Source organism: Centroberyx gerrardi, chromosome 24 (genome assembly GCF_048128805.1).
Source record: "Centroberyx gerrardi isolate f3 chromosome 24, fCenGer3.hap1.cur.20231027, whole genome shotgun sequence".
NCBI lineage: Eukaryota > Metazoa > Chordata > Actinopteri > Beryciformes > Berycidae > Centroberyx > Centroberyx gerrardi.
This window is the reverse complement of record NC_136020.1, coordinates 16401164-16427117: the sequence shown is the minus strand read 5'-3', so window position 1 is coordinate 16427117 and position 25954 is coordinate 16401164. Positions and strand designations below refer to the sequence as shown.

The 25954-nt window shown below is 41.7% G+C and overlaps 1 protein-coding gene across 1 annotated transcript in view; it reads left to right on the top strand.

Annotated features, from left to right (window-relative positions):
* tafa5a (TAFA chemokine like family member 5a) overlaps positions 1-10820 on the top strand; it is a 107773-nt gene extending 96953 nt beyond the window's left edge. The window contains exons 3-4 of the mRNA XM_078282120.1: positions 3103-3230; positions 10790-10820. Coding sequence (XP_078138246.1) covers positions 3103-3230; positions 10790-10798 — 137 coding nt within the window. The 3' untranslated portion in view covers positions 10799-10820. The remainder of the gene's footprint in view (positions 1-3102; positions 3231-10789) is intronic.
* The last annotated feature ends 15134 nt before the right edge of the window (positions 10821-25954 follow it).

Here is a 25954-nt window from a genome sequence, read left to right as displayed (position 1 = left end):
CATCCTTTACAAGGCCTGAGCTCGCTTGCATCCTCTCACCGACACTGTCGCTGAGACAGTGTTAGCTGTGGCAATGAGTTTTGAATGGGATTGATTTATCTGTCGGTGGCTGGCGGAGGGGTGGGGTTAAGCATGCTTAGCGCGGTGCTGAGTGTAAACTGTGTAGCAGGGCTGACCTAGAGGGATAATTCATTGGTGGGAGCTGTGTGAATACAGACATAGTGCCATTACATCTATAACTCCCCCACACCTTGATTATCCATTTTAATTTCTGTTGGTTTTTTTTAACTATTAGAGATCACATTGTATCCCACGTGTTTAGGTATCTGTCCCTGGAGTTGCCATATATGCCATTCATGTGTTGAGATTGATTGTGTGCAGCTGTGTGATGGCTAGGGCTGCAACTAATGATTATTTTCATTATCGATTCATCTATCAATTGTTTTTCTCGATTAATTGATTAATCATTTAGTCTATAAAATGTCAGAAATAATGACAAATGCCCATCACAAAGTGATTCTTAAAATTGTTTACTTGAGCTGACCAGAAGCCAGAAAAACCCCAAAGTATTAATTGTATAATATGAAACAGAGAAAAGCAAGCAAATTTTACCATTTGTGAAGCTGTAACCAGCAGATGTTTGGTATTTTTACTTGATAAATGACAAACTATTAATCTATAATAAAAATTATAATCGATTAAGTTTCTGTCGATACTTACCGATAAAACAACTAATCTTTTCAGCACTAGTGATGGCAAAGCAACATTGAGTGATTCAACCTGAAGCAGCATGTCTGCAAAATGCACTTAACAATAACAGTGCTTTACATCGGTGATGCATTTTTAAGCTCACTGTTTATTGTACTGTCACTTCAGTGTCTATGATGCTTTCATTATTTAACCATGTAGTGTATGTATTTGTGAGGGTATACATATTTCACGCAATGATTGATCTATGGAAATGGGTTTTTATGGACAGAGATATTAGCATTGGGCACAATGCTTGCTGATGATCTATACACTGGGTTATGACAGCTACTCAAGGTGCCCTTAGAGCAAATTTATAGGTATGGAACTAAGTACCATTCCCACATGCTTTATAAGAGAGAGCCAGCATACCATGAAAGCCACGGTGAAAGAATTTGATGTATATATTCCCCCTGTAATTCATGCTGAGTTTCACCGGTATCCATTAAAGAATGTTATTTTCCATCCATAAATGCATATGAATATGAACATGAATTTATGTATCCTTCCTCCTTTATCTTGCACATGGTCTGTCATGCTCGAGAATGTTGTCTTCATACCGTTCTCCAATTCTCTCTTGCGCTCTCTCTCTCTCTCTCTCTCTCTCTCTCTCTCTCTCTCTCTCTCTCTCTCTCTCTCTCTCTCTCTCTCTCTCTCTCTCTCTCTCTCTCTCTCTCTCTCTCTCTCTCTCTTTTACAAATGTAGGTGTAAAAGCGCGGCTCAGGTTTTTTGTTTTAATACAATGTGTGTGATTGTCCCTGTGACAAAGAATGTGAGCCCACCTCAGACACAAAGGGCTGTGATTAAGACACCTTATCTTAGGAAGGGTTTCTCATTACGGCAGAGAGCACCTCATTAGGCCGCGTACTTAATAATCCTTAAATTAAGACAGGCATTTTTCTTTTTTAAGACGAAGGCCTTCGACAGCCGTAATTTCATGTTTTTGGAGTGGTTAGTAGAGTATTTTTATATGTTGAGTCATGCCTCTTCACTGGATTATGCTACAGCCCTTTTTTTGGCTGCCTGTTGACTCAATACACTGTATGTGCTGATACATGATTACAGTGGCACCATTTAAAAAGCTTAAGGTGTGAGATATCTGAGGTGCACCGCAGATTTCTTTTCTTCATAGATGATTCATTAGGCCTCATTGCCTCTTACAGAAACAGCATAGAAACCTGCCTACCCGATTTGCAACATGCTGGCCTCTGCCATCCTCTATTACACATTACTGGTTGACAGCAGTTGTCATGGTTCCAAAATGCTGCATATACATTTTTAAAATGCATTTGTTACTGGATGTTCCACACTAAATATCTTAAAAACATAGATGAAACCATCCTGAAATATTGCAAGCTCTCATACTGTAAGCAAAATGTCAACAACTTGAGTTAGGAAAATTAAATGAAACACACTCCCCTCCCTCAGTAATCACCATCAATGGGCTACCCACATGTTAATGTTTATAATTGTGCGAGTGTGATGCATGGAGAAACAGAGCATGCATGATCAGTCAACCTTAAAAAAAAATACACCCTACAACTGCAACACATTATTAAAACAACTATTGGTGATGTAACTTGCATTTGTTGGCCCATTTAGTTAGGTGGTGCATTTTAATAACTGGCCCTACATGTAAAACCCACAATTGCATGTAACAGGTTCACGCCTGTTCTCTGGGGCTTGTCATTCTGTCATTCTGGGAAATGTAGGAAATCACTAACTGAAGTAGAAGCAGAAGAGGCATGTTGGGAGAAAGTGGGTACACCAAAAAGGTCAATTACATCACAAATAACTTTTCCCCTTAGCAGTGTGTTCATAAGCCATTCCCTGATGATAAAAGCTCATGTTCAAAACTTGCCAAATAGTTTCTCTTGTTTAAACTATTGTTGAATGCAAGAAAAGGGTTGTGAACATATTAAATATCATTTATGCTGTGAGTGTTTTTATTTACCTGACTGATCACACCTCTCCCCTTCTCTCTCTCCATCTGTCTGATTCCCTCCATCTTTCCTCATCTCTCGCTGTCATCCCCCACTCTCATATCTCTCAACTCTCTCTTTACTCCATTGCTCTTCATCTACCTGCATATCTCATCTCTCTTTCACTCCACCCCCCATTCACACCTCCGTTTCCATCATTTTTTCCATCATTTATAATCTCTCCCCATATCTGTCTCACCCCATCTGTCATCCCTCGTCCCCTTCTCTTTCTTTTTATCGCTCCATCTCTACATCCCTGCCACCTCTCTCTTCCTGTCTCTCTCTCTATCCATCTCTCTCCATCCCACCACCTCTCCTCTCTCTCTCTCTCTCTCTCTCTCTCTCTCTCCCTCTGTTTCTGTCTTCTCGGCAGCTGGTATTGTGCGGAAAAAGCAGTGGTGTGAGATGGTGCCATGTTTGGAGGACGAGGGCTGTGACCTGTTAGTCAATAAATCCGGCTGGACTTGTACACAGCCTGGAGGCCGAGTCAAAACCACCACGGTGAGTTCCACCTCTCTTTCTACCCCCCAGGTTTCACATACTGCTCACAAACTCTGGGTCAGAGCTGCATTAATGTTCTCAAAACTCCTACCTACTACCTACTGCATCAATCGCTCTAAGAATAATGTGATTGCAACAGTATAGAAAATGAAGCCTATCCATAGAAAATCATCTGCGGTGACAAGCCAAAAGTCCAGCCACACATTTCCTTGATTCATAATGCCGCCGTACATTGTACAATCACAAGTAAACTAGTAAACAAGTTCTAGCAGCCAATGCTGAACTATTCTACAGCAAAATAAAAACATTTTTAAGTACTGGCGCCCAGTTAGCTTCCCTTAAAATCCCAATCTGTATTTGCAGTATGGTGCCGTGTTGAAACACTGTTGCCTGGCTACTGACTGTGTTTATGTTTTCATTTATTTGATTCAAGACATTTTTTTTTAGTCTCTGATATGATCCAGGATAGTAAGTGACAGCTAAACACGAGTCCTGCGTGTAAAGACTGTAAAAGCCGCGTTTGAGTCAGACTCTCCAAGAACCTACAGTATGTGAATATTACCTAAAATGTATGTGGCCAAACAAACTCTGGACCTTTGAACATCGTTTCAAAGTGTTGCCTTTGCTCCACATTATACTGAGCCAGCTTGCTCACTGTCAGCCACGAGCACATTGATAACAACAGAACACTCAGTTAGGCATTCACTTCACAAGCCTCTGAAAGTGCTTCTCTCCCTCTTCCTCCCTCCCCGTCTTCCACTCATCCCCACAAACTGTACGCGGTTTGTTTACTTCCTCGTCGCCAGCAATTAGCTTGAATTAGGGCCGCTCTTAATGTTAATGATGGCAACAGATGGGGAAGCCACTGCGTGTATTCGCCGAGACGCCGCCCGTTTGCCCGCCCATCCTCCTCACTCGCTCTCCAGCTCTCCAAACCTCCTCCTCTCCACTTCACCCTCCTCACCCCCCCTCCCCTCCCCTCCCCTCCCAAGCCCCACCACCCCCTACTGCTATCGCCCTGCCGCCCGCTTTACAAGAGATGTAAAACACTCCGCTGTCGCCCTCCCGCCTGCCTCGCACAGTCTATAGCAATTAGAGATGTTTCAATTCGGGCATATGTTACACAACACACACACACACACACACACAGGCGCTGCCCTATCTCTGAATGTCAATGGGTGAACACTGGAGAGCAGTGGGGCATCATTAATGCATCTGTCATGATTTAGTCATCAGCTGACTAACTTGTTTATTCCTCTCTGCTGAAAAACACACACGTACACATGCTTCCGCCCGACACACACACACACACACACACACACACACACACCTACACACACACCTAGGTATACACACACACACACACACACACACACATATTTACACTACCAGTCAAAAGTTTGGACACACCACATTTTTCTTTATTTTTACTATTTTCCACATTTTATAATAATAGAAAAAACATCAAAACTATATGAAATAACACAAATGGAATTATGCAGTGACCAAAAACGTGTTAAAACAAATCAAAACAATCTTATATTTTTGATTCTTTAAAGTAGCCGCCCTTTGCCTTGATGGAAAGGCAAAGGCTTTGGAAAGAAATTCATACACAGGCATCAACTTCACTATTTATATTTGTCTAAGAAACAAATTTCAAGCATTTAAGCATAAGCCTTTAGATCAAAATGGCTTTCAGATAATGAAAAACAGAGTAGATTCAATCAGGTGTGTCTACACTTTTGACTGGTAGTGTATATATAACACATAACAACACATACACACACCTCTGTGCTTTTCTGTCACACAAGGTTGCTGAATCCAAATGATACGGTTTGTTATCAGGCAGCTGCTGCCCTTGTGTTCTTGTTCTTAGCGTGTGGGGAGCCGCGTGTCTCTCAGCGCCCCGACACACACACACCAGAATATACCTGGGTGTGGAGACTGAGGTGACAGCCATTGCATGTTCCACCTACAATGTAATTTGTTATCTGGGCAGGCAGATAGCCCACACACACTCATAGGTGACACGTAGTTGGATCCATTTATTACGTTTGACAGATATAAGCACTAGTGTGTGTATGTGTGTGTGTGTGTGTGTTGGGGGGGAGGGTAAGGTTGTGTTTGCACGTGTGTGAGAATACTTGAGTGTGCAAGTGTTTGTGTGTGATGGTAGTTTGGCGCTCTAGATGTGTCGGGTGTATATGGTGGGGCCCTGCGGGTGTGTAGTGCATGTGTGTGTGTTAGTACAGTAGGTTAATGGGTCTCTAAGCATTCATTTGCATGTGCACCCTTACGTGTGTGCATTTATGTGTGTCTGAGTGTGTTTGCTTTCTTTTGCTGGTGTCTCTGTTGGTGTGTTTTTCCAAGTGCTTGTGTATTCATAATTATTTGTGGATGTATCCGTCCCCGCTTCCCTTCCCTTGGTTGCCCTGTACTCCTTGGCCCGCATGTACATGTCATTTGCTGCTTAGGATGTCAGTCAACGTGCCTCACATTGGCTTCTGCTGACAATGTGTGGCAGGTATTCATGCTTGCTTCATTGGCTACTTTAAGCTTGATGACAGCTAGTCAAATGGCTGGACAGCAATGTGCACTCATCTGTGCCTGTCTCTGTGTGTGTGTGTGTGTGTGTGTGTGTGTGTGTGTGTGTGTGTGTGTGTGTGTGTGTGTGTGCGCGCGTATACACAGCTTTCTCTCTCAAGGATTTTAATGACTGGCAACAGACAGACCGAGGTCATTGTTTGAAATTATTTCGAAAACATTAATTTATATGATTGATTGACTGGCATAATGGGACTAGTCCCGTTGATAGTTGGGGAAAGTTGAGGAAAGTTGGGCAGATTTGGGACGTTACTTCACCACCCTGCATTGAACTTAAAATGCATAAAAGGTAGGGGCTGGTGGGGGACTGCATCAATCTCCTATAAGCAAAAATTGCATAACCTTCTTGTTAACCGCAGACTTAAGGGAGAATGTGAAGCAAAACAAAACAATTTACCTGCTCACCTTCCCTCTGGTCAACTTTGAACAAATTGCCCCTCGCCTAAGGCTTTTCAAGGTTAAACATCACGCAAACCCAAAACACTGCCACCCCTGCAGTGCCTCCAGATGATTGTTGCTTCTGCACAGTCCATCGAGCATGTCCAACCTGTCTGTCAGGTGTTGGTATGAAAACATCAACACAGACAAACAGACACGTCCCTGGGGGCATTTGACTAAGCCAATTCAATCTGACTCAGCCCCATCTCCAACCCCTTCAATGCGTAAAGGGCTATTTTGGACAAATGTCGCGAGGCGGTCTGCGTGTACCGGTCAAATGTTTGAGAAGTTTGTGTTTTTCTGTCAAACGGAGGATGATTGTTGTTCAAGTTGACACCAGTGACCTCTTCTACCTTTTCTTTTGGTTGGCAACATGGGTGACAGGGAGTTGTGAGCCAGCTTGGATGTATGCTGCATGTCCTCTACCTAAAGAATGTCATTCAGCTCAGTAGCCACCATTTGATGTGCTCCTGTTGTAAAATCACGCTCCGTTTGACTCTTTCTCTCTCACTTTTACTTTGACTCTCTCTTTTTTACTCTCACTCTTCCCTCTCCCTCTTTCTCTCTCTCCCACTCTTTCTCTCTCTCCCTTTCTCTCTCTCTCTCTCTCTCTCTCGCTCCTCATACAGGCCTATTTGTCTTAGTCTGACCCTGCTATGAAGAGAACATGTTGTCCCTGTCAATAACAACACGATATAGATTTTTTTCCAAGGCCAGCTACAGAACAAACGTATGAAGATTGATATGTACATTGGTTCTTGTTGACAGTGATGTTTTGTAGGTTACTTTTATTAGTACCGCACAGCATTTGAAAAGGCCACAGATCAAAAACAGGTGTACATCTGAATACTACAGTTATCGCAGATAATTTACTGCAACATCAAGAGTTTCATTGACAGTGATATATTTCTCCTCCTAGGGATTAACCTTGCAGAAAATGGAATCCCTCAGATGCACCATATAAAGCCTTTAGAGGATTGATGTTCACAAATCTCATTCTCTAAAATGTTCTGCTGTTTATTATTACAAACAGTACAGGTTGTGGACTTCCACATGATGTAAAACATTCCCATTTAAACTGATTTGGACTGACTGTGCAACTGCAAGTATGTTGGATGTTCAAAACACTTTGAAACATATTGCTATGGTTATTTTCTTTCACTGTAGGCTTCTACTTAACCTACAATAAAATGTGTAGCATAAGTAACATGCACAAAATGCAAAAAATATTATGACTGTTTTCTAACTTATGGTGCAGGACTTACATTTGCATTTTAGGCAAACCAAGATTGCAAGTAACCAATAGTAAGGAGTGCAAGGGTAAGAGCTACAGCATCCTGGCAATATATGTAACAAACTGTTCCTTTTCCACTAGAATGATCATGTATAGAGAAGTGCAAGGTAAGGAGACTTTTTTAATGCTGCGATTTCATCAGGCAGTGAAGAGTTAATTGCTCACTGCCAAAGTACTTTCCTCCTTCCATGATGCTAAATGATTTGAATATACATCTTATCAGACTGTTACCTGGAGTCAAATGCTGCCTTTGCTGCTTTTCCAAAGCGTCCTCTGTTGGCGAAGCGATAGTCTCAGCAGTCATCTCCTATACCTCCTTCTCTCTGTGAAAGGCTTATTGCTGTCTCTCTCCCGAGAGGAGGATGCTCCGCGTTGTGCCCTCCACCATTTTAGACTGGCAGATGAAACGGCGCAAGGAGCTATCTCCCTCCGCATGTACCGACGCGGGGAGCTAGGCAGAGCGAGAACGCCATTAGAGGAGAGGAGCGAAATCACCTCAGGTTATCTGACGACTTTTGTGACAGGCTGATAAGACGTACAATTCAAAAGAGAGACAGAAAAGCAGCGTGAGAGAAGAAAAGAGCGCTGTACGTGGTGGTGAGAGAGCAAGTATGACTGAAAGAGAGAGGAAGATTTGAGCCAGTCAGACATCGTAAAACACTATTCAAGTCATTTTCAGTTGGTGAACATCAAGCGGTGGCTCTTGTTGTTAAGCCTTTCAGAGCCTGTTACGTTAACGGAAAAGGACACCCCTTTCAAGTATTTTCTGTCTCGGCAAGTTATAATTGCACGAAATCCCACATCAGGAAAAACTGTCATGAGTGACTGCAAAGACAAGCTGCCACGTTGTTTACACAGCACACATGCTGTAGCCGATGTTTTCAAATCATTGATCTATAGTAAGTCCCTCAAAAGGGCAACAGTTTTCCTGAAATCCACTCAGACACATTTCACTTGTCCTGTAGGATTACTATACATTTCACATGCAATTACACAACGCACCATCATCGTTGATGTTTTCAGAAAATACAGGTCTGCGTGGAGCAAACACTGACTCAGAATGCAGAAAACAGTCCTGAAACAACTGAAATGATTGAAAACAAGCACAGCGTTTTGTGTGGCTACACAAACTTCACTTGATTTTGCGTGAGCTCTCATGCCAACATGCATACACACGCATATAAACACACACATACACACACATACGGGCACTGAATGTAGACACTTAAGTCTCTAACTAGGTCTTAATCATATGTTCCATTAGGTCGGTCCTGATTGGGGTATTTAGACTGTGAACAGAGCGCCGTGAACAGAGGTGGCACCCAGTGAGAGAAAGACTGTGATTACTCTAATCAAGACTTTTTCACTGCAGAGAGGAGAGGAGAAGAAAGGAGAGGAGAGGAGAAGAAGAGAGGAGTGAGGAAGGGGGTATGGGAGGGAAAGAGATGAGTTGAGAGTAGAATGGAGAAGTGCAGACTGGGAGCTCAGTAAACGAGGAGAGAGTGCAGAAACGTGTTTGCCACAATTGATCAGGAGCATGATGTTGATAGTATATGTTCACGTATGTGCATATACTATGCACTCGAGGCACTCTATGCATGTGGGAGAGGGTAGGGTTCTACATGCAGACATATGTACATTCATATATATGCATGGAGGCGAGGGCTGTTTGCTTCTCAGACTCACACAAACAGCCCTCGTCTCCAAGGGTGCAGTTTACACGAGGCAACCCCCGGACCCGTCTACATCTTCCTGCAAGCTTCTACAGCATTTACACATTTACACATCTGCCAACGAGAGCGTGTGTTCGGCCGAGTATGAAAAAGCTCTTTCGATTGGGGGTTTTGAGCGGGGACTGAGGGCCTCTCTCCATCCGTCTATCAGTCTCTCTTCTCTCTGTTTCTCTCTCTCTCTCTCTCTGTGGATCCGGCTTAGGCTTGGGCCTGATGGGATCCCCCCTCACGCCCCACCATCACCACTTCCCCCATGTGGTTCTGGGTCGGTACCGGCCTTGGTAATTGATCCCTCTGGGCCCTCCAGCCACATCCAACAGTGGGTTGAACAGAATCACCACTAAGAAGACAGCTGCTTGGACACCACAGACAGACAGAGAGAGAGAAAGAAGAGAGAGAGAGAGGAAGAGAGAGAGAGAGAGAGAGAAAGAGAGAGAGAGACCCTGTTGCTGCTAACCATTAGCTCTGTCTGCCAGCTTACATCTGGAGGGAGCCAAGTCAGCACAACCTCTCCGCTTGGAAAATACCAAGTCCTCCATTTTGGGAAATTGAGAAAGACACTGTGACTATTTTCTTGTTAGTGGAGAGAGAGGGGGGAGAGGGAGAGAAAACCGAGACAAAGAGAATGAGAAAGTCTGTCTTTCTAGGTTCTTATCAACAGCCTAAGAGCTAGTGGGATTGATCTGCTAAGTGAGCAGTGCTGTTCTAAACCTCCAGCTCCTACTGGCCAATGAAAGTGTCCCTGCCTGTATTTCAGCCCTATTGTCAACATTGCCCAGTTTCAGACATTTTCATTGGCGAAAAAAGGTCATTGTTTTCTAATTAAGCAGGAAGTGATTACTGGCTTTTACTGTCGCTGCCAGCAGCTCCCATTCAATTGAGCCAAGCGGCATTTTTTTTTTTTATCCCAACAAGCAAGCAAGCAAACACACACACACACACACACACACACACACACACACAAATGCACACATGCATAGGATAAAACATGTGCTCACTTACACACGCAAGCATACTGAATGCACTTATGATGCACAGAGACACCTGTGCACACATTGAGAACTGTTAAATAAAATGCAGTTTCACAGAATTCTCCGACACATTTTTCTAAAGCTCCTCCTCGTGTGCCTTTCCTCCTCCTTTCTTCCTGGAAAAACACACAGGGCTTCTCTATTATGCTGCCATGTTGGCAAGCCATTATGTAGAATCAGACCCCATTTTACTCCCACCCACACTCCCATATTTAACTCTGTATGCATACAGTAGAACCAATTGCCTTGTAACTAGCACAAGCACAGAACAGCCCACCAGGTTTGTACAAAGCCACAACAGGCAATTTCTCACAGTGATGGTGGTGGTGTTGATGGTGTGACTGTGTGTCTAAATCTGAAAATAAAAGAAACAGCATCCTCATCTTGAGCTTGATAACCATACCGCCTCCCCTCTCGCTCTCCTCCTCCCCCTCTCCTCCTCCCCCTTTCTCCCCTCAGGCTCTATGACGCGACAAGAGTCCCCCTCGACACTCTCACACTATGGCGGAGAGCATTGACGACCCCTTGACAGACAGCCAAAAACCATCTACCGCCACCAACACCACCACAACAACAGCAACTCCAACCAGCCCTGGTCCCGAAAAGGCAGCAAGCAACACAAGCAGCTACAGAGCGCCGAGGGCCTCATGGAGGCAGCAAGGTACAGCGAAAGCCTCTGAGCAGAAAGAGAGGAAAATAATGTATTTAGACACAATGGTATCTTAGTATTCTGCATGGAAATTTGCTATTTGCGACTGTGTTTCTCAGATGAGCAAGTAGGTACAACTGATCTGAGATGAGCATTCCTAATGTGAGAGACCTGATTAAGTGGGTCATTGGATTTCTTCTCTTAGTAATGTTTTTATGTTCAGAAACTGATGACAATCAATCAATATTAGGGTTTTTGACGCTCACCCTCCAGCTTTAGAGAAACAAGCAAACAAGACAAAGCATGCACACACACTCACACACAAGCATGCATAGACACACAGAATTGCACACACACACATAAATCCACATACAATAAAAGCAACTGTCTGCTTGTTTAGTTTCTTTATTTGGCTTGCTCATTTTACCGTAAGCTCACCAGTCCCCTTGTGCGTATTTAACCACAGGAAATCCATGTGTGCATTTTTTTTTTTTTGCTCTATTATGTTGTCTTTAAATGTTGTCTTTAAAGTATTGTGTCAGTTATAGAGCTTGGCATCCGTACACTCAAATAAAACAAGGCGCCAGAGAGACTGATATTAATGCATGTGTTCGGGAAGTAGAGAGTAGCCATGTAGTAAATTTAACGTACGATGCAATAAAAGGAATGAGGCCGACGTCGTAAAAAATATCCAGTCCCATACAGATTCTGAAAACCAGGCGCTTCTGTCGGTCAATATTGTCAGCATTTATGGTCCACGTTATGATTCACTTTTCGAAAAAACTCTGATCCCTGCGCTTTTCAGACCAGACAGCATGTCTACAGATTTGAGACTAAAAATAGACACAGGATGGAAAGCATGCTGTGAACTCAGATGCTGGCACAATACATCATATAGAAGAGCATATCTTTGATCTTTGATTTGTCTTAATTATTTGATCCCATGCTATACAGAACAAAGTAATATGGTATCTTATCGCCTGCAGTCATTTGATCTCATACAGTGTATATGCAATATAGTAGCTTGCATCATGTAAACAGATATAATCTATACTTTGTTACAGTATGTGATAGTGTATAGAGAGTATAGAGTATAGAGTATTTGTATCTCAAATTAATGACATTTTGTTATTCCATGCTGAAGCTGCCACAGTAGGATCGCGTTAAGTCTATTCTAATGTTTCCTCTTGTGTATTAAAGTTCTGTTCATATTGTAGAATGCAGATAGTGAACTCCGCTTGCTTTGATGTTCTGAAGAGATGCAGTATGAAAGGGTTGATAATGATATAACACCCCAGATAGCTTTGAACTCTCTCTTAATGCGGAATAGGGCCTAGCGTCTGGGGGCCGATGCATACATGTACGGGTCTCCATGTATTTTGATCACAGTATCTGCTCCAGGCATTATCCAACATCACATTATGTATAATGAGCGATTTCCCATTCCTTATTAACCTGTGGATCGTTCCTAACCTACAAGTTCACTTATTAATATTCATTTAATACGTCTACGTCACTGAATTCTATTCTGAGCACTGCTAAGTTTTTGAACTGTGCATTACTCATATCCGTCATAGTCTTGATAAGGAGTTTGAAGGGGCAAAATGAATCAATTTTCTCTCATGCGTGCCCATTCACACGTTCACCGTGGGTCGCTGCGCTGTGACATTTTGAGGGGAGTCGGCTGGAGTTCACACAGAGAGGAAATGTCAGGCTGGGGCCATATGTTCGGGTGCGCTTGTTTTCGGTCCCCTAACTCCCAGGTGGAGAACGACTCCATATGTGTTGTAAATAACAGTGGCTTCTCCGGCGCCAACAGAAGTGTCAGGAGCGCACAAATACAGGCAGATGCCAGCACACACGCACATTAACACACAAACACACGCACTGGCATACACACATATATGTATAGGCACACACTGAAACACGTACATACACACATGGACACACACCTACTCACTTAAAATGTGACATATATATATAAATGCCTGCTCACACTTACAAACAAGTGCACTAGCACACTGCACACACACACACACACACACACACACACCACATTCTCATATCCACATCAAAGCGTCACACTTCCAGCTCTGCTGAGAGACAGGAAGCCATATGTCGTGTCCCTGAGATGTTTTCCTTGTCCATGGATTGAACACCACCAGGGGCATATCGATAAGTATTGAGTGGTCTGCCTGCTAGCCCCATAACAAGAGAGAGAGTCTGCACAATTTACACATTAACACAGCCATGGGTTCTGTCCATGAGTTTCCAGCTGCTTCTGTGACACCTCCAGCAGTTATCGGTCTTATACGAGCCCTAACGCTGTTTCTGGTCTTGTTTAGAACAGCCGGACCATTGTGCACAAAGTTCGTCCATGTGTTCGATAGCCAGTCTGGCTCTGCATCACATTTTCCTTCCTCTCTGCACTCCCCTGGCACAAGAATGGAAAATATTCTCTTGCTGTTATAAGATATAAAATAGAGTAATATGGTCGTTTCCTGATAAACCTCAGGTAATAATCACCTAGTGCCTGTGAATTTTATTCATAGGGCAAATTCATCTCATATTCATCTGAAATTCGTTCCCCTTTTTAATAGAAGGCTTCCATTTCCCTGAGATGAGATTTGTGTGTGAGATTTACAGGGAACCATTTGCCACGGTGTGGGTGTGAGGAAAAGAGAGAGACTATCAGTGTCTGTGTGTGTGAGAGAGACAGAGAGAGAGAAAGATACATAATATATATATATATATATATATATATAGTCCACCATTTATGAGTTTCAGAATAAGAAAGATACCATGGCAGACACAGAATATGTGATAGCTTACATAGAACAAGACCGTCTCAATGCCTGCCATCTGTTTAAATCCATTTGCATTCCAATTCCCTCGAGATCTCTCTAACAGAGATACCAATGTCTCTATGCTGGGATTTTTTTCCCCCTACATTTTACCCGCTGGTCCTTGTCCATTCACAACCATTATACTCTCAATGTCCCCACTAGGGGGCAGTGTGAGTTGGAGACACAGTGCTTACAACGGGACTAAAGACCTACGTGGGCAGCAGTCGGAGGCAGGGAGTTAGCAGTGGCTCGCCCCTGCTTTTATCTGCTACACTCCTGGGTCATTTCATGCCCATCACCAGCGAAACCATGACATTAGCCCTATCAAACCGGGGTTCATTGAGATCTTGATTATTCCCAGAGCATCCAATATTGTTTCATCTGTGATACATGCTAGCGCTCCATCCAACACCTGCCCCTTTCATGGCAATTTGCACCCTGTGTAATTGTCAAGACTTCATTATTGTGAATTAAGCGTCAGTGGCGGCAGTGCAACAATCTTGGAAGGCATCAATGCCTCTATCAGGTTGGCTGTGTGACTGGCTGGGGCCAGATGGTGAGGAGGCTTCCAGATTTGTCTTTCTGTGGTAGATTAATTGTTTCTCAGTCTCTGCACTGCGAGACTTGTTTTGTTATTGGGTTACACCCCCCGAAGAATTCTAAATATTTGACTGCCAGAACATTTTACTTGACAATGAGTAAGCTGTCGACTTTTTTTTTTTTTTTTTTTTCCTATACTGCTATCAGAGCGCTGTACAATTAATTAATGCTACACTTTCGAGTTGTTAGGGGAGCAATGGGTGCACTCATTGCTTATAGCAAAAACACTGGATGGAATGATTTTACATCCTCCATTTAATTTATTAAAAATGTTGGGGAGTGGGTAAGACATTGCAAAAATTAATGTTATGTTTTGTAAGGTTGAATTTTGCCCCCATGTCTTTTGACAATATGATGTTCCCACTGCCCTGCCTGTTCCCAATGCAAGAACATAAGATTGACAAGTAAAAATAAAGCAAGTAAATGGATGAAGATAGCTAATAACTTCTGTATTTGATTTTCAAAAGTGAGTTTTATTTTCATGTCAGCAAACATTTTGTCCGAATAGATGCCAGATTTTTCAAATGGTGGATTTGATATTGGTTATTTGTAATATAATATTGTTGATATTCACCCCCAATCTTATCTCATAATTTATCCTCCCCATTGTTTGCTTATCCTCATCTGTTGACACTGATGTATGTCTTCTTGTTAATGATCAGATAGGTGGGTAGATCTACTGTGCTGTTGGAAGAAAGCTTGTAGTAAAAGAGTAAATAGAACAAAGTGCAAATAATAATAATATTAATCTTCATTTATATAGCACGTTTCAAAACAGAAGTGCTTAATGAACAGGCAATATAAAGAAACAGCAAAACAAAACAGCAGTAGTGAGGAAAAATAAAATAAAATGAAATAAATAAAAATATGAAGATAAAAATAAATAAATTATGTTCGGTATAAAACACGCAGGTCAAATTATTAAAAGGCCTTTTTGTACAAGTGGGTCTTCAGAAGTGATTTAAAGGATGACACTGATTTGACCGGTCTAAAGAGCTGAGAGGACAGTGTGTTGAAACAAGCATCTTATCTTTCCTCTGTTTTATTGATTTGCAGGTCTCATAACGCAGCCAGAGACGGGACCGCCAGGGAGGGACTGTCTGAGGGATTCGTCTCTCCCCTGGACATTGGACAAACCACTTGCAGTTTCCTCCAGAAAAACACTTCCTATTTCCTATTCCCTGCTCCCTGCTGCTGTCTGTCATTGGATCAACATGTCGCGCCCGCCTCCTCTCGACTCTATCTGCCTGCTCTGTGAATTAGCAGCGCTCCCTTGTGCCACGGAGGATTGGAAACCTTCACATCCTGAAAATTGTTTTGCCTCAATGGGAGTCCTCTGTTTGGAACTGCTGTCGCTAACTGCCCCGAATGAAGGATTTCCCCCGTCTCGCTCTCCTCGCCTCTTAAGGGACGAGATGGATTTTGAAGGGCAGGAGTTCCAGAGCATAGACAGGATCATTACAGACCAGACCCTGTGGCTTCTTTGACCACCTCGCCAGGCCGTAGACCGAACTGAGCGCTCACTGCTGTGAATAGGCCTTCTGCTGGAGTAAACCTCCCATATTTTTATAGACCAAAGAGGAAAACAACAGCTACGATCATTGTGACAGAACGGACCATCTGGCAAAGACAGACGGAGACTTTGTGAACTTGCTGTTTGTGTCGCCATCGACCAACGACTGCCCCGCACAGAGACATGGTGCACAGTGGACCGATGCAAACCGAACCTTGTGTCTGGTGGGACCCACATATGTACCGTACACAATCAAAGGATTACCTTTAACACTTTGGAGACATTTTTTCTCAGACTAAGCCCACCACTGTATTTTGAAACTGGAGATATAGGTACTACATACATATAACTGTGTATCAAAAAAATCTGATTTGCATTTTTCAATAGCTATGGTTGGGACAACTTGCAATAAGCAACGGTTGGTCACCGGTGAAGGAGTGCAGATAATATCAAAGAAATTATGAATATCTAAAGAGAGTATTAAAGCTGTTGAGTCTGATTGAAAAGAAGGAGTAAAGAAATGTCATTAAATGTATTTTGAAAGGCCCTAAAAAGTTATATATTTAACAGTTTTATATGTTGTACCTTTGTAGAGAAGCTTATTGGACATAAAATGTGGTCACAATGGCAGTTTAGTAGGATGTGAACAAATGCTGTTGTTCTCATTACTGCTGGCTCGTAGTCCTGAGTTTTCTGTTCACACATCTGTAGCCGCTTTCTTTTCATGGTCATCTACAAGTCACTGTCTATCAAAACCATTAAGGAAAAAAAGGAAAGTGACATGATTTACTGACTGACTGATCTACAGCCAACTGAACATTGTATATCTATGGTAGTCAATGGAAGCCATTGGAATCTGCTAATTTGCTATGATATTGTATTGTACACGGTGTGGAATACTGACTCGTTTCCTCTCTATGGGTTTTGATCTCTTAATTTATTTTTGTGCTTGTGTTTGTTCGCACAAATCTGGCCTCTCTCCGGCGACAACGGCGACTACAGCGTGGAGAGAGAGAGAGACGAGGCGGAGGAGGCACTGCAGAAGTCTTAGAGTCATTTACATAAGATACTTTTTTATCATGAAATATTTTAAGAATAAATTAAATACATGAAAGAAAACGTCACCTGCAGATATAGACCGTTTTGGTGTCCAAGGTCATCCGACTTATTAAGGAAAATTCAATTGATCTTATTCTGGTCTTATCTTTATTGACTGCATATCTCCAAAAGTGACTACAAAAGGAAGTTTCCCTTTTTTTAGATTCGTCCTGAAGAGTGGTATAAAGCCCGTACAGTGCAAACTATACAATGAGCTGATACTGTACATAATGTACGCTGAGAAGTAGGCTTGTGACCAGATGGTTGCTGATTTGAATCCCCAGGAAACTCCCTGGGAAAAACTGGGTGGGGGAAGTGAGCGGGTAACATTTCCCCCTCCCTCAGCTTCTATCGAGATGCACTTAATCAACATCCTCATCCCTCAGCTGCACCGGTGGCAAACAAATGGCTGTACTGGGCTCCCGTGTGTGAATATGTGTAACTGAATGAATACGAAGCGGGGCATTGCTGGAAAAGAGCATGCCCAACAAATATCTCCTGGATAAATAAATGTTATAAAACAGACAGAGTGACAGAGAATATCCTGTAAGGGGTCAAGATAGTTTGACTAGGAAGTCAGCATTTAAACCGTGAAAATAGAATATATGATTATCTCTGATGGGAGCTTTCATTCAGTTACATACAATAGCAGGCCATAATGAATGATAATTGATACCATGCTGCAGTGCTGTTAACAGTATCAAAATGTCAGTAACTGGAATTAATCTGTATAAGCACGCAATTATGCATTCCACAGAACGCTTTTATAGAATGATGAATGCTGTCATGTGGTTTTCCAATACAATTTTCAAGGGCTTTTGAGTTGACTCGACACCCACAGTGACTGACTGTGTGTACTGCTATAGGCTGCAGAGCTGAGTAGAGTTCACCGTGGCTTTGTTTTCAGTGTGGCTTAAAAAAAACATATATTTTGCTGCAACACTTGTGATACAATTTCTATATTTAACTAATTCCAGTACCTGAAGTAAAACTGCATTTACTTTTCTCAGACACAGCTCTCTGTGACTAGACGTTCCATTAAATCTCTCCATGTGGAGACTTTTGTTCCAAAATGATACGCATTGTTTTGGATTGCAAAAAATTTTAACAAATTATGGAACAATTATGGTGTTAGTTGATAAATAATAATACTATTTATGAGGATGATCCTATTCCGATATTGAATGATAAACCTCAGATTTTATCACTCAGATTTTTTTCCCAAAATGGATACAGAGCATTTTGGAAATGAACTCTCCAATTGTTCTCCTAATCCTAGCACTAGATCCCATATCTGCTGCAATAGGATAGGGAAAACAGGTCCAGTGTCACTTCAACATCCACTTACAAGCCATATGAACACAAAATAGACATGGAATACATATCAGCCTTATTAAACAAGCAGTAGAAATCCCTCTGAATCCCCTCTGACTCTATGCAGGCGACGAGGTCTTTTGATTCCAAGATAAACACTGAAGGCCCAAGAAGAGTTTGTTCAATTTCACCATGAAAGGCACGGGCCTAAATGTTTGTTCTTGGTCTTAACCCTAGCTTGGCTCACTAAATCCAGGTCTGCACTGTTACGCTTACCCATACTTGGCTTTTACTCTGAGAGCTAACACAGCGATCTGGCTGGCTCAGCCTATCCCAGTTCCTTCTACGCCTGTGTGTACAGAGGAATATCTGGAGCCGGAAATGAGACCTCACAGTAACCGGAGGGGCCTTTTTTTTTCTCCGTGAGAGACTGATTGTCGGGAGAGGGGGAGGGGTGTTTAATTACATCAGATTGAATTCCAATAATCTGCTCCATATCCTTGAGGTTTTTCTGACAGCGTTCGGAGTCACGCCTCTACACGTTTTAATTTGATTAAGACAGGACAATGTGGAGTTTCCTGGAGCAACGGGTACATGCAGGTACAGTAGAAAAGTAGTGCTGCGGAGAATGACACCATTGGGGAGTCAAATTGGGTCACCTATTGTGGGATAATTATTATTGAGAAGAAGAGTGTGTGGATGTGTGCCTTGGGTGGGTATATATTTTTTTTTGTTTTTCTTTTCTTGCCTCAAAGCCTTCAGTGTATCTGTGCATTTTTTTCTTGGTTATAGTATTATTGTGTATATGCATCTGTATGAAGACGCATTACTGCCTTTGTGCGGCCTATGAGAGGATAGGCGAACGTGCCTGTGTGTTTGTGTTCCTGCATGTTCCTGTGTTTGTTTGTCGTTGAGCTGTGCCTGCAGCGAGGAGAGAGAGAGCGGGTCGGCTGCCGCAGCTTTACAGCCTGCACTAAACTCCGAGGGGGAAGATTCTCACTCCATTTACAGCCAAGATAAATCTCAGCAATACCAATACTGCATCACACTGCACAAAATATTATTATTTGCTGTGATGGATAACATTTACCTGCTAATTCAAATTTCATACTCTGAGTCTTTGTTTACAATATAAATCTAATTAAGTGCAGCCATCGCGGCGCAAGGTGGATCGATACGCAATATGGCCAGCACAGCTGCTTACCTCACAAGGATGCCTTTCCCTGCCAATATTTTCAACCTATAAAATGGTTCGGGTTTTCTCAGCATGGCCAATAATCTGTCAAGGTTAGGGCAGAGAGAGACAAAACATTACCTCAGTGGGCGACGTGCTGGCTACATAGGAACGAATGACTAAACCAGTCATGTGGCTTTATGATGGGCTTTATCTATCATTTATTTTCCTGTAATGGCAGTTTATGGAAGATTCACAAGGCTGTGAATTCACAAGGTTTTTTTTTTTTTTTTTTTTTCAGTGATAGAGGACTGTTTTGATGAATGCTAAGATTTTCCTTTAAATTCTCAGAAATTCACATAATAATTACTAATTTATATATGAAGTATGCTGCTGTGACTTATTTCTCTTGATAGACTTGAACCCAGACAGTCTTCAAGAAGTGTTGGGGGCAAAGAAAGAAAGAAAAAACACAAAAAAGGACTGGAAAAATGCAGATGCGTCCTCCATCCTATTTGGTAATCAAGGCCATCGAAAGAAAGAAAGAAAGAAAGAAAGAAAGAAAGAAAGAAAGAAAGAAAGAAAGAAAGAAAAAAACATAGTCATGTGGCTTCATGATGGGTTTTATCTATCATTTATTTTCCTGTAATGTTTATGGAAGATTCACAAGTGTGTGAATTCACACTCAAATACTCTAAAATTCCCATGAATAATTACTGTACTACATATCAAGTATGCTGTTCTGACTTTTGAACATACATTTTTTTAATGTTTATTTTACCAGACAATTAGAATATGAACACGTCTGTCTGAAGTCTGACTGCTAATACTCACCATTAGTCCTGGGCTGCCCTTCGACCCTTTGAACATGTATACTACAAATTTTCAAGAAATGACTATCATCACATTCATAGAAAACATTTATAAAATATGAAAATGGGTATATTGAAATGGTTTACAAATAAGAATATTTAAAAACATGTTTGGCACACTCAAACATTTTGGCTTTGGAGTCTTCATTAGTGCATATATCCAGCTGTAGTCCTGGGTTGACCTTTCACCCCGCTGAATGGTTTGCTGAGCTTTATATTGTAAAAGTCCCAGGTTAAGCTCCAGAGCTCCGGGCCTGAGCTCTGCCTCGACTCCCCAGATCAACCTCTCTGTGGTGAGATGGTTCATTGTCAGCTGGGTGTTCAGGCTCCATTTAACTCTAACTAACAGCCTTTAGTCATTATCGCTGCTCATTAATGCTGCACTGGTGCTGCGGAGCCGGCCTGAGAGCATCTGGGTTAGGTGACTGCACCATGTGTAACTGTTAAGACCATGCAGGGGTTGTCTGTTTTCTTTGGATAGTCGGTTCTGGTTTCAGAATTATTGGCCCCAAAATAATCCTAATAATGTCATTTTATTGAGGTTATTTGCTAAATTAAACTTAATCATCTTTAGAGCTAATTTTCCCCTAATTTTTTTCCTGGCCGTGGATAAATCTTCGAGCAGTCAACGTTATTTTTCTACCCAAATGGATATTTTTAAAAAACAAGAAAAGGGTTTTATGGTAAAATACCATATTATGGTATTTTACCATAAAACCCTTTTCTTGTTTTTTATTCCTAATTCTTACCACAAAGTATGTTACTTGCTATTCGATATTTTTTATATATGAAATGTCTCTATACAGCCCTCCTCTTCCCCCAATCCTGTTTTTCTCAATAGCCTTGAACCCAGACGGAGTTTTCAAGAAGTGTTGAGGTAGAAGAAAGGGAGCAAAGAAAGAAAGAAAGAAAGAACACAAAAAAGAGTGGAAAAATGGAGATGCGTCCTCCATCCTCTGGCATAAGTAATCAAGGCTGGCGAAAGAAAGAAAGAACGAAAGAAAAAGAGTGTTAAAATAAAGAGACACATTCTGCATCCTCTATGGCATTAGTAATCAAGGTTCGCTGTGTTGGATTTTGCCCCTCCGTATCCCCGGAAAAGGCAGGGAAGCAGGGTGACAGCTGGGGGCCTGGCCAGCACATTGGAACGCTAAATGAGAAAAATGACCAGCCTTCACCGGCTCTTTTAAAAACTCATTTACATCCTGTCAGATTCCATTATGGCCGGGGACCTGTGCCGGAGCTGCAGGACAGGACTGGGCCTGAGCGCACCGTCCGTACCGGCCAAGCTCCTATCAGCCTGACCCGGCTCACCGGTCCAGTAGACAGCTGATTCTCCTGTGTCAAGGTTTTTGGCTCCTTCTTTTTTTTCCCTCTCCTTTTTTTCCTCCTACCTTTGCTGTGCTCCTGGCAAACAGTAGGTGATTATCAGAGTGCCTGAAATCCCACTTTTACTCTTTCATACAATTACTGTACAGTATGAGCACCTAAGAGCATCAGCGGAGAGGATTAGGCCTGCTAAATGCTGAGCCTTGAATAAATTATCTGCTGGGGGGGAGTTAGCATAGGCAAAAGGAAGCAGGGAGCGGATGGAAGGGAACGGTGGGTGGATTTGGCTTCTTGACATTGAAATACATTAAAATTACGCTTCAACTTGAGGAAATAACTTTTAGCAACCTACATGCACTGCAAGCGTCGGCCATTATCGAGAAATTAAATTCAAATTTTCCAAAAATCACAAGGTCAAGTTAAAGGGTGGTCAAATAAAGCACTTTCTAAAAAAAATATCTGGAAGCCTCATGGAGGATCCTGTGCTGATAGAATCAGAGTAATATGATAATTTGGTTGTGAGTGGACCAAGACTAATTTCTCTTTGTTTAGTTTTAGGATTGTGTTGTCAAGAGTCTCTCAGCGCTCCCTACTGAAAATGTGTAAGGTGGTCTGCAACTCAAAGTACTCAGTTATGGAATATATTTTTCATGTCCATCAAATGTCAGATTTAATCAGTGCCTCTTTGTAGGTGAATGTGGAATAAAATACAGGACATCAAGACACCATGCCATCAACAACTGCAGTTGTATCAAGCAGACTATAAAATTGCTTGCTGTATCATACAGTATATTGCTATCGGCAAGGTTTGGAAGGCTACCTCTAAGATGTAACATTTACATTTACTACAAATATACAATATTCAAATCCAATCCAATGCCTCTAAACCTATAGAATATTATGTTAAAAGATAATAATGATAAAGGAGTTATCAGATCATCATCTACATGTAGTGTCTTTCTTGTTATTATTTAAAAATGTGTAAAATGGTATTAGCGTCGACAGTTTCACAAAACATATGCCTTTTGCCCCTAAACTCACCTGTTTTCAAAAATATCTGTATTGTGGTTACTGTTTGTTTATAGTATTTGTACCAGATTACAGTTACACTTTCTTTGTAATCAGATTACTATAACCCTGTATTATGGAATCTACCAGAGAGACAGATGGAATCCATCTCTCCCAAACTGTGTTTATTGGTAGGTAATATGAGCTCATTTTCATTAATTCCATTAGTCAGTTGTTTCATTTACTCATTTACTAGTTTTACTTCCCAGATCCTCCATCATCTGTTACCTGCCCTCTCACTGCACAAATTCAGAAACACATTTCACATCTAATTTTTTCTTTGTCAACATCAAGTTTATTTGCCATGGGCATGTATTAACAACACATACAAAGTAAATTATGTGCAGAGCTTGTCACAACAGCAGCAAGGAAATGCATCACAGCAATCCTGTTCAGTACAATTCAAATCGTAAAAAAAACAACAACGATACGGCCAATTCAAACACGTCAGGGTAGCACTTTAGGTGCAACAGCACTTACAGCAGTTAAACTCATAGGGGTCACAGTCTGAGGACATTACACCAAACCAGAATTGTCTATCTCATTCAAACTCCAAGCATGCCTGTAACACTGTGATCTGATGTATACATCAATGCCATGGAGAGTACATCAGTACACACTAGGAGCTCCATCAATCCCCTCCGGCCTGTGGAAGCTGCCTTTTCCTACACAGTCGGCCATCAAGGGTGACATCCTTGAGGAGGCGATACAAACAGCGTCTAATGAATTTTTAACGACGAGCGTTGCAAGTGGCAGAGAGAAAGCGAGAGGGAGACAGAGACGGAGACAGAGACCCCTGCTGAATGCATTACAGTGATTTGTGGGCTCACCTTTGAGCGGGAGTAAGAGGCCTCCCGCCTGAGACCGTCGGGGTGTTAAGTGCGCTCGGTGGGGGAGCCTCTCTGCACCGCATCGTGGGCCAAATGATGTTTGAAATGTTTTAATCAAATCCTGTCTGTTCATTAGACTAACAATAGGTTTCATGGAGCGAGCGCTCAGCGGTTCAGCTTCTTACTGCCCCCGGGGGAACCCTTCTGATAGAGTTAGTTCCCTAACCTCCTGGGGACAAGTTTGAACATGACGCCACTCTATACATTTAAATGGGCTTTTATCAGTGGTGGCAGCTTGTCATGCGGTGTGATTTATTTGAAAAAAACGTCCTGGGTTCCAGTCTCAATTTGTCTTTTTGAGCGGCACTTACATCTATGGCAGATTACGTGTCAACCTACTGTCGTCTAGAATGTACATTTTGAAATGATCAAGCAGACACAGATGATAGACAGGTAGTTACTAATAGCAGCAGACTGCCTCCTCAGATAATCTCTCTGGTTCTGTGTCAGAGAGGCGAGGCTTTGTCAAGTGTGACATCGCTCAGGAATGCTGTTGCCTGCTGCGGTGGTGACATGCAACCAAATATCACAGTCTTTGGGATTAGCCAGAATATATCAATTCGTCTCAATGTGTCTCAAACCCCTGTGACTTTCCCATGATTTTCCTGCTCACAGCCAATGGATCAAAGTGGTTGCAAGTGGTAACAAATACAACAAATATATATTATAGATTTAAAGCTGCAACATGCAACTTCAATTAAAATAACAATAAATAAAGATTTTACATTACCAGTTTGTGTCTGTCTGTGACTGAGTGCACATGCCTAAATCCTCCACTTGCCTGAATTTGTCTTTTCAATGATCTTCGGGATATTTTGGTGTATACAGCATTAGCTGTGGGCGTGGCCAGTGCTGAGCTGTGTTGTAAGTTGCTATACAGTTTTATTTGCTACACAATTTTATTTGGAGGAATAAATCTCATATAAAATGGCAACATGCCTGCATCAATTAATATAAGTGTGTAAATTCTTCATCAATGTTATCCATGTAATAATGTCACTCCAAAATACATAATGTAAATGTAAACAATAGAACATCTATTTGTCAACTGTATTTACAGTGAACTGTTATGAACAATTGGGAAAATGTTTTGGAATGACAAAATTGGTTAGTGTGTGATCCCTCGTCTTGGTGTACGACGCCCCATCTTTGCTCCGTCACGTAGTGGATTTTTCAAAGGGTGGATGTCTCACTTTGGAATGACACTGTAGACTAATTTCAGGATGTGCTTGGACGTGCAGACGGTGTTTTACTTCTTTCAGGAGACCAGCGCCCTGGCCTTTCTACTGAAGTATGAGATGTCCCCACATTGCTAGACCACTAAATCTACTTTATTGTGTTATTTCAACCTGTCAGACCTATCGATCAGTGGATTAAGACAAAGATGATGTTTTAAAGCTTTGACTGAGGGTTTCATAGCTGTCCTGAAATCCAATACCAATAGGGGTTCATAGATCCTAGCCAGGATTTAGTGCTATGGGCAGGATTGATGACACAGAGGCCAGGCATGCTAGTGGAGGTGCATGAGCCCCATCCTTCAGCATAACTCAAAATAACAGTCTGTTTTTATTTGGTTATTAGAGCCATTCAGCTGTCCAGTTATTTAAAATATCTAGCTTGGCAAATTGCTCTGAGTCTCTATCGTAAATAATGAGATAGGGTCAGCTCTTCTTGCAGGGAGCATGGATCGGTTATAAAACTTCATCTGACACTTGGGTTGCCATTAAAAGGGATTACTGATTGCTGAAAATTCATAATCAGTAGCATAATCTACCATATTATTCAAATTCAGTGATATAATCAGATTACTTTTAGTTACCTTTGGATGACTTGATTACCCCAAAAATCAATAGGTTATAAAGTAAAACAGACAATTTATTCCAGTGTACAGTCTGTAATTTAAGTAGCCTTGTTAAATAATTAACCAATAATAATCAATCATTATTTCAAGACATGTAAAATTATGTTTGTATACATTTTTGTGAATGATGATCACAATAAAAATGCATTTTCTCCCTCCAAACACATGCTTCAGAGTGATCCAACAAGTAATCAATTATTTTCAAAATCTATATAAGTAATCTAATTGCTCTTTTTTACAGTAATGTACAGTTACAGTAACGGATTACAATTGCTGATTCCTTCTTTTTGTTTGTTTGTTTTCTTTCAGATTACTGTGACCACACATTTGTTTGATACCACAATATTTTACACAAGAGAGCAGCTATACCCAGAGTGGCATGAGTGTGAAAATGGGAGGAGAAATAGTTC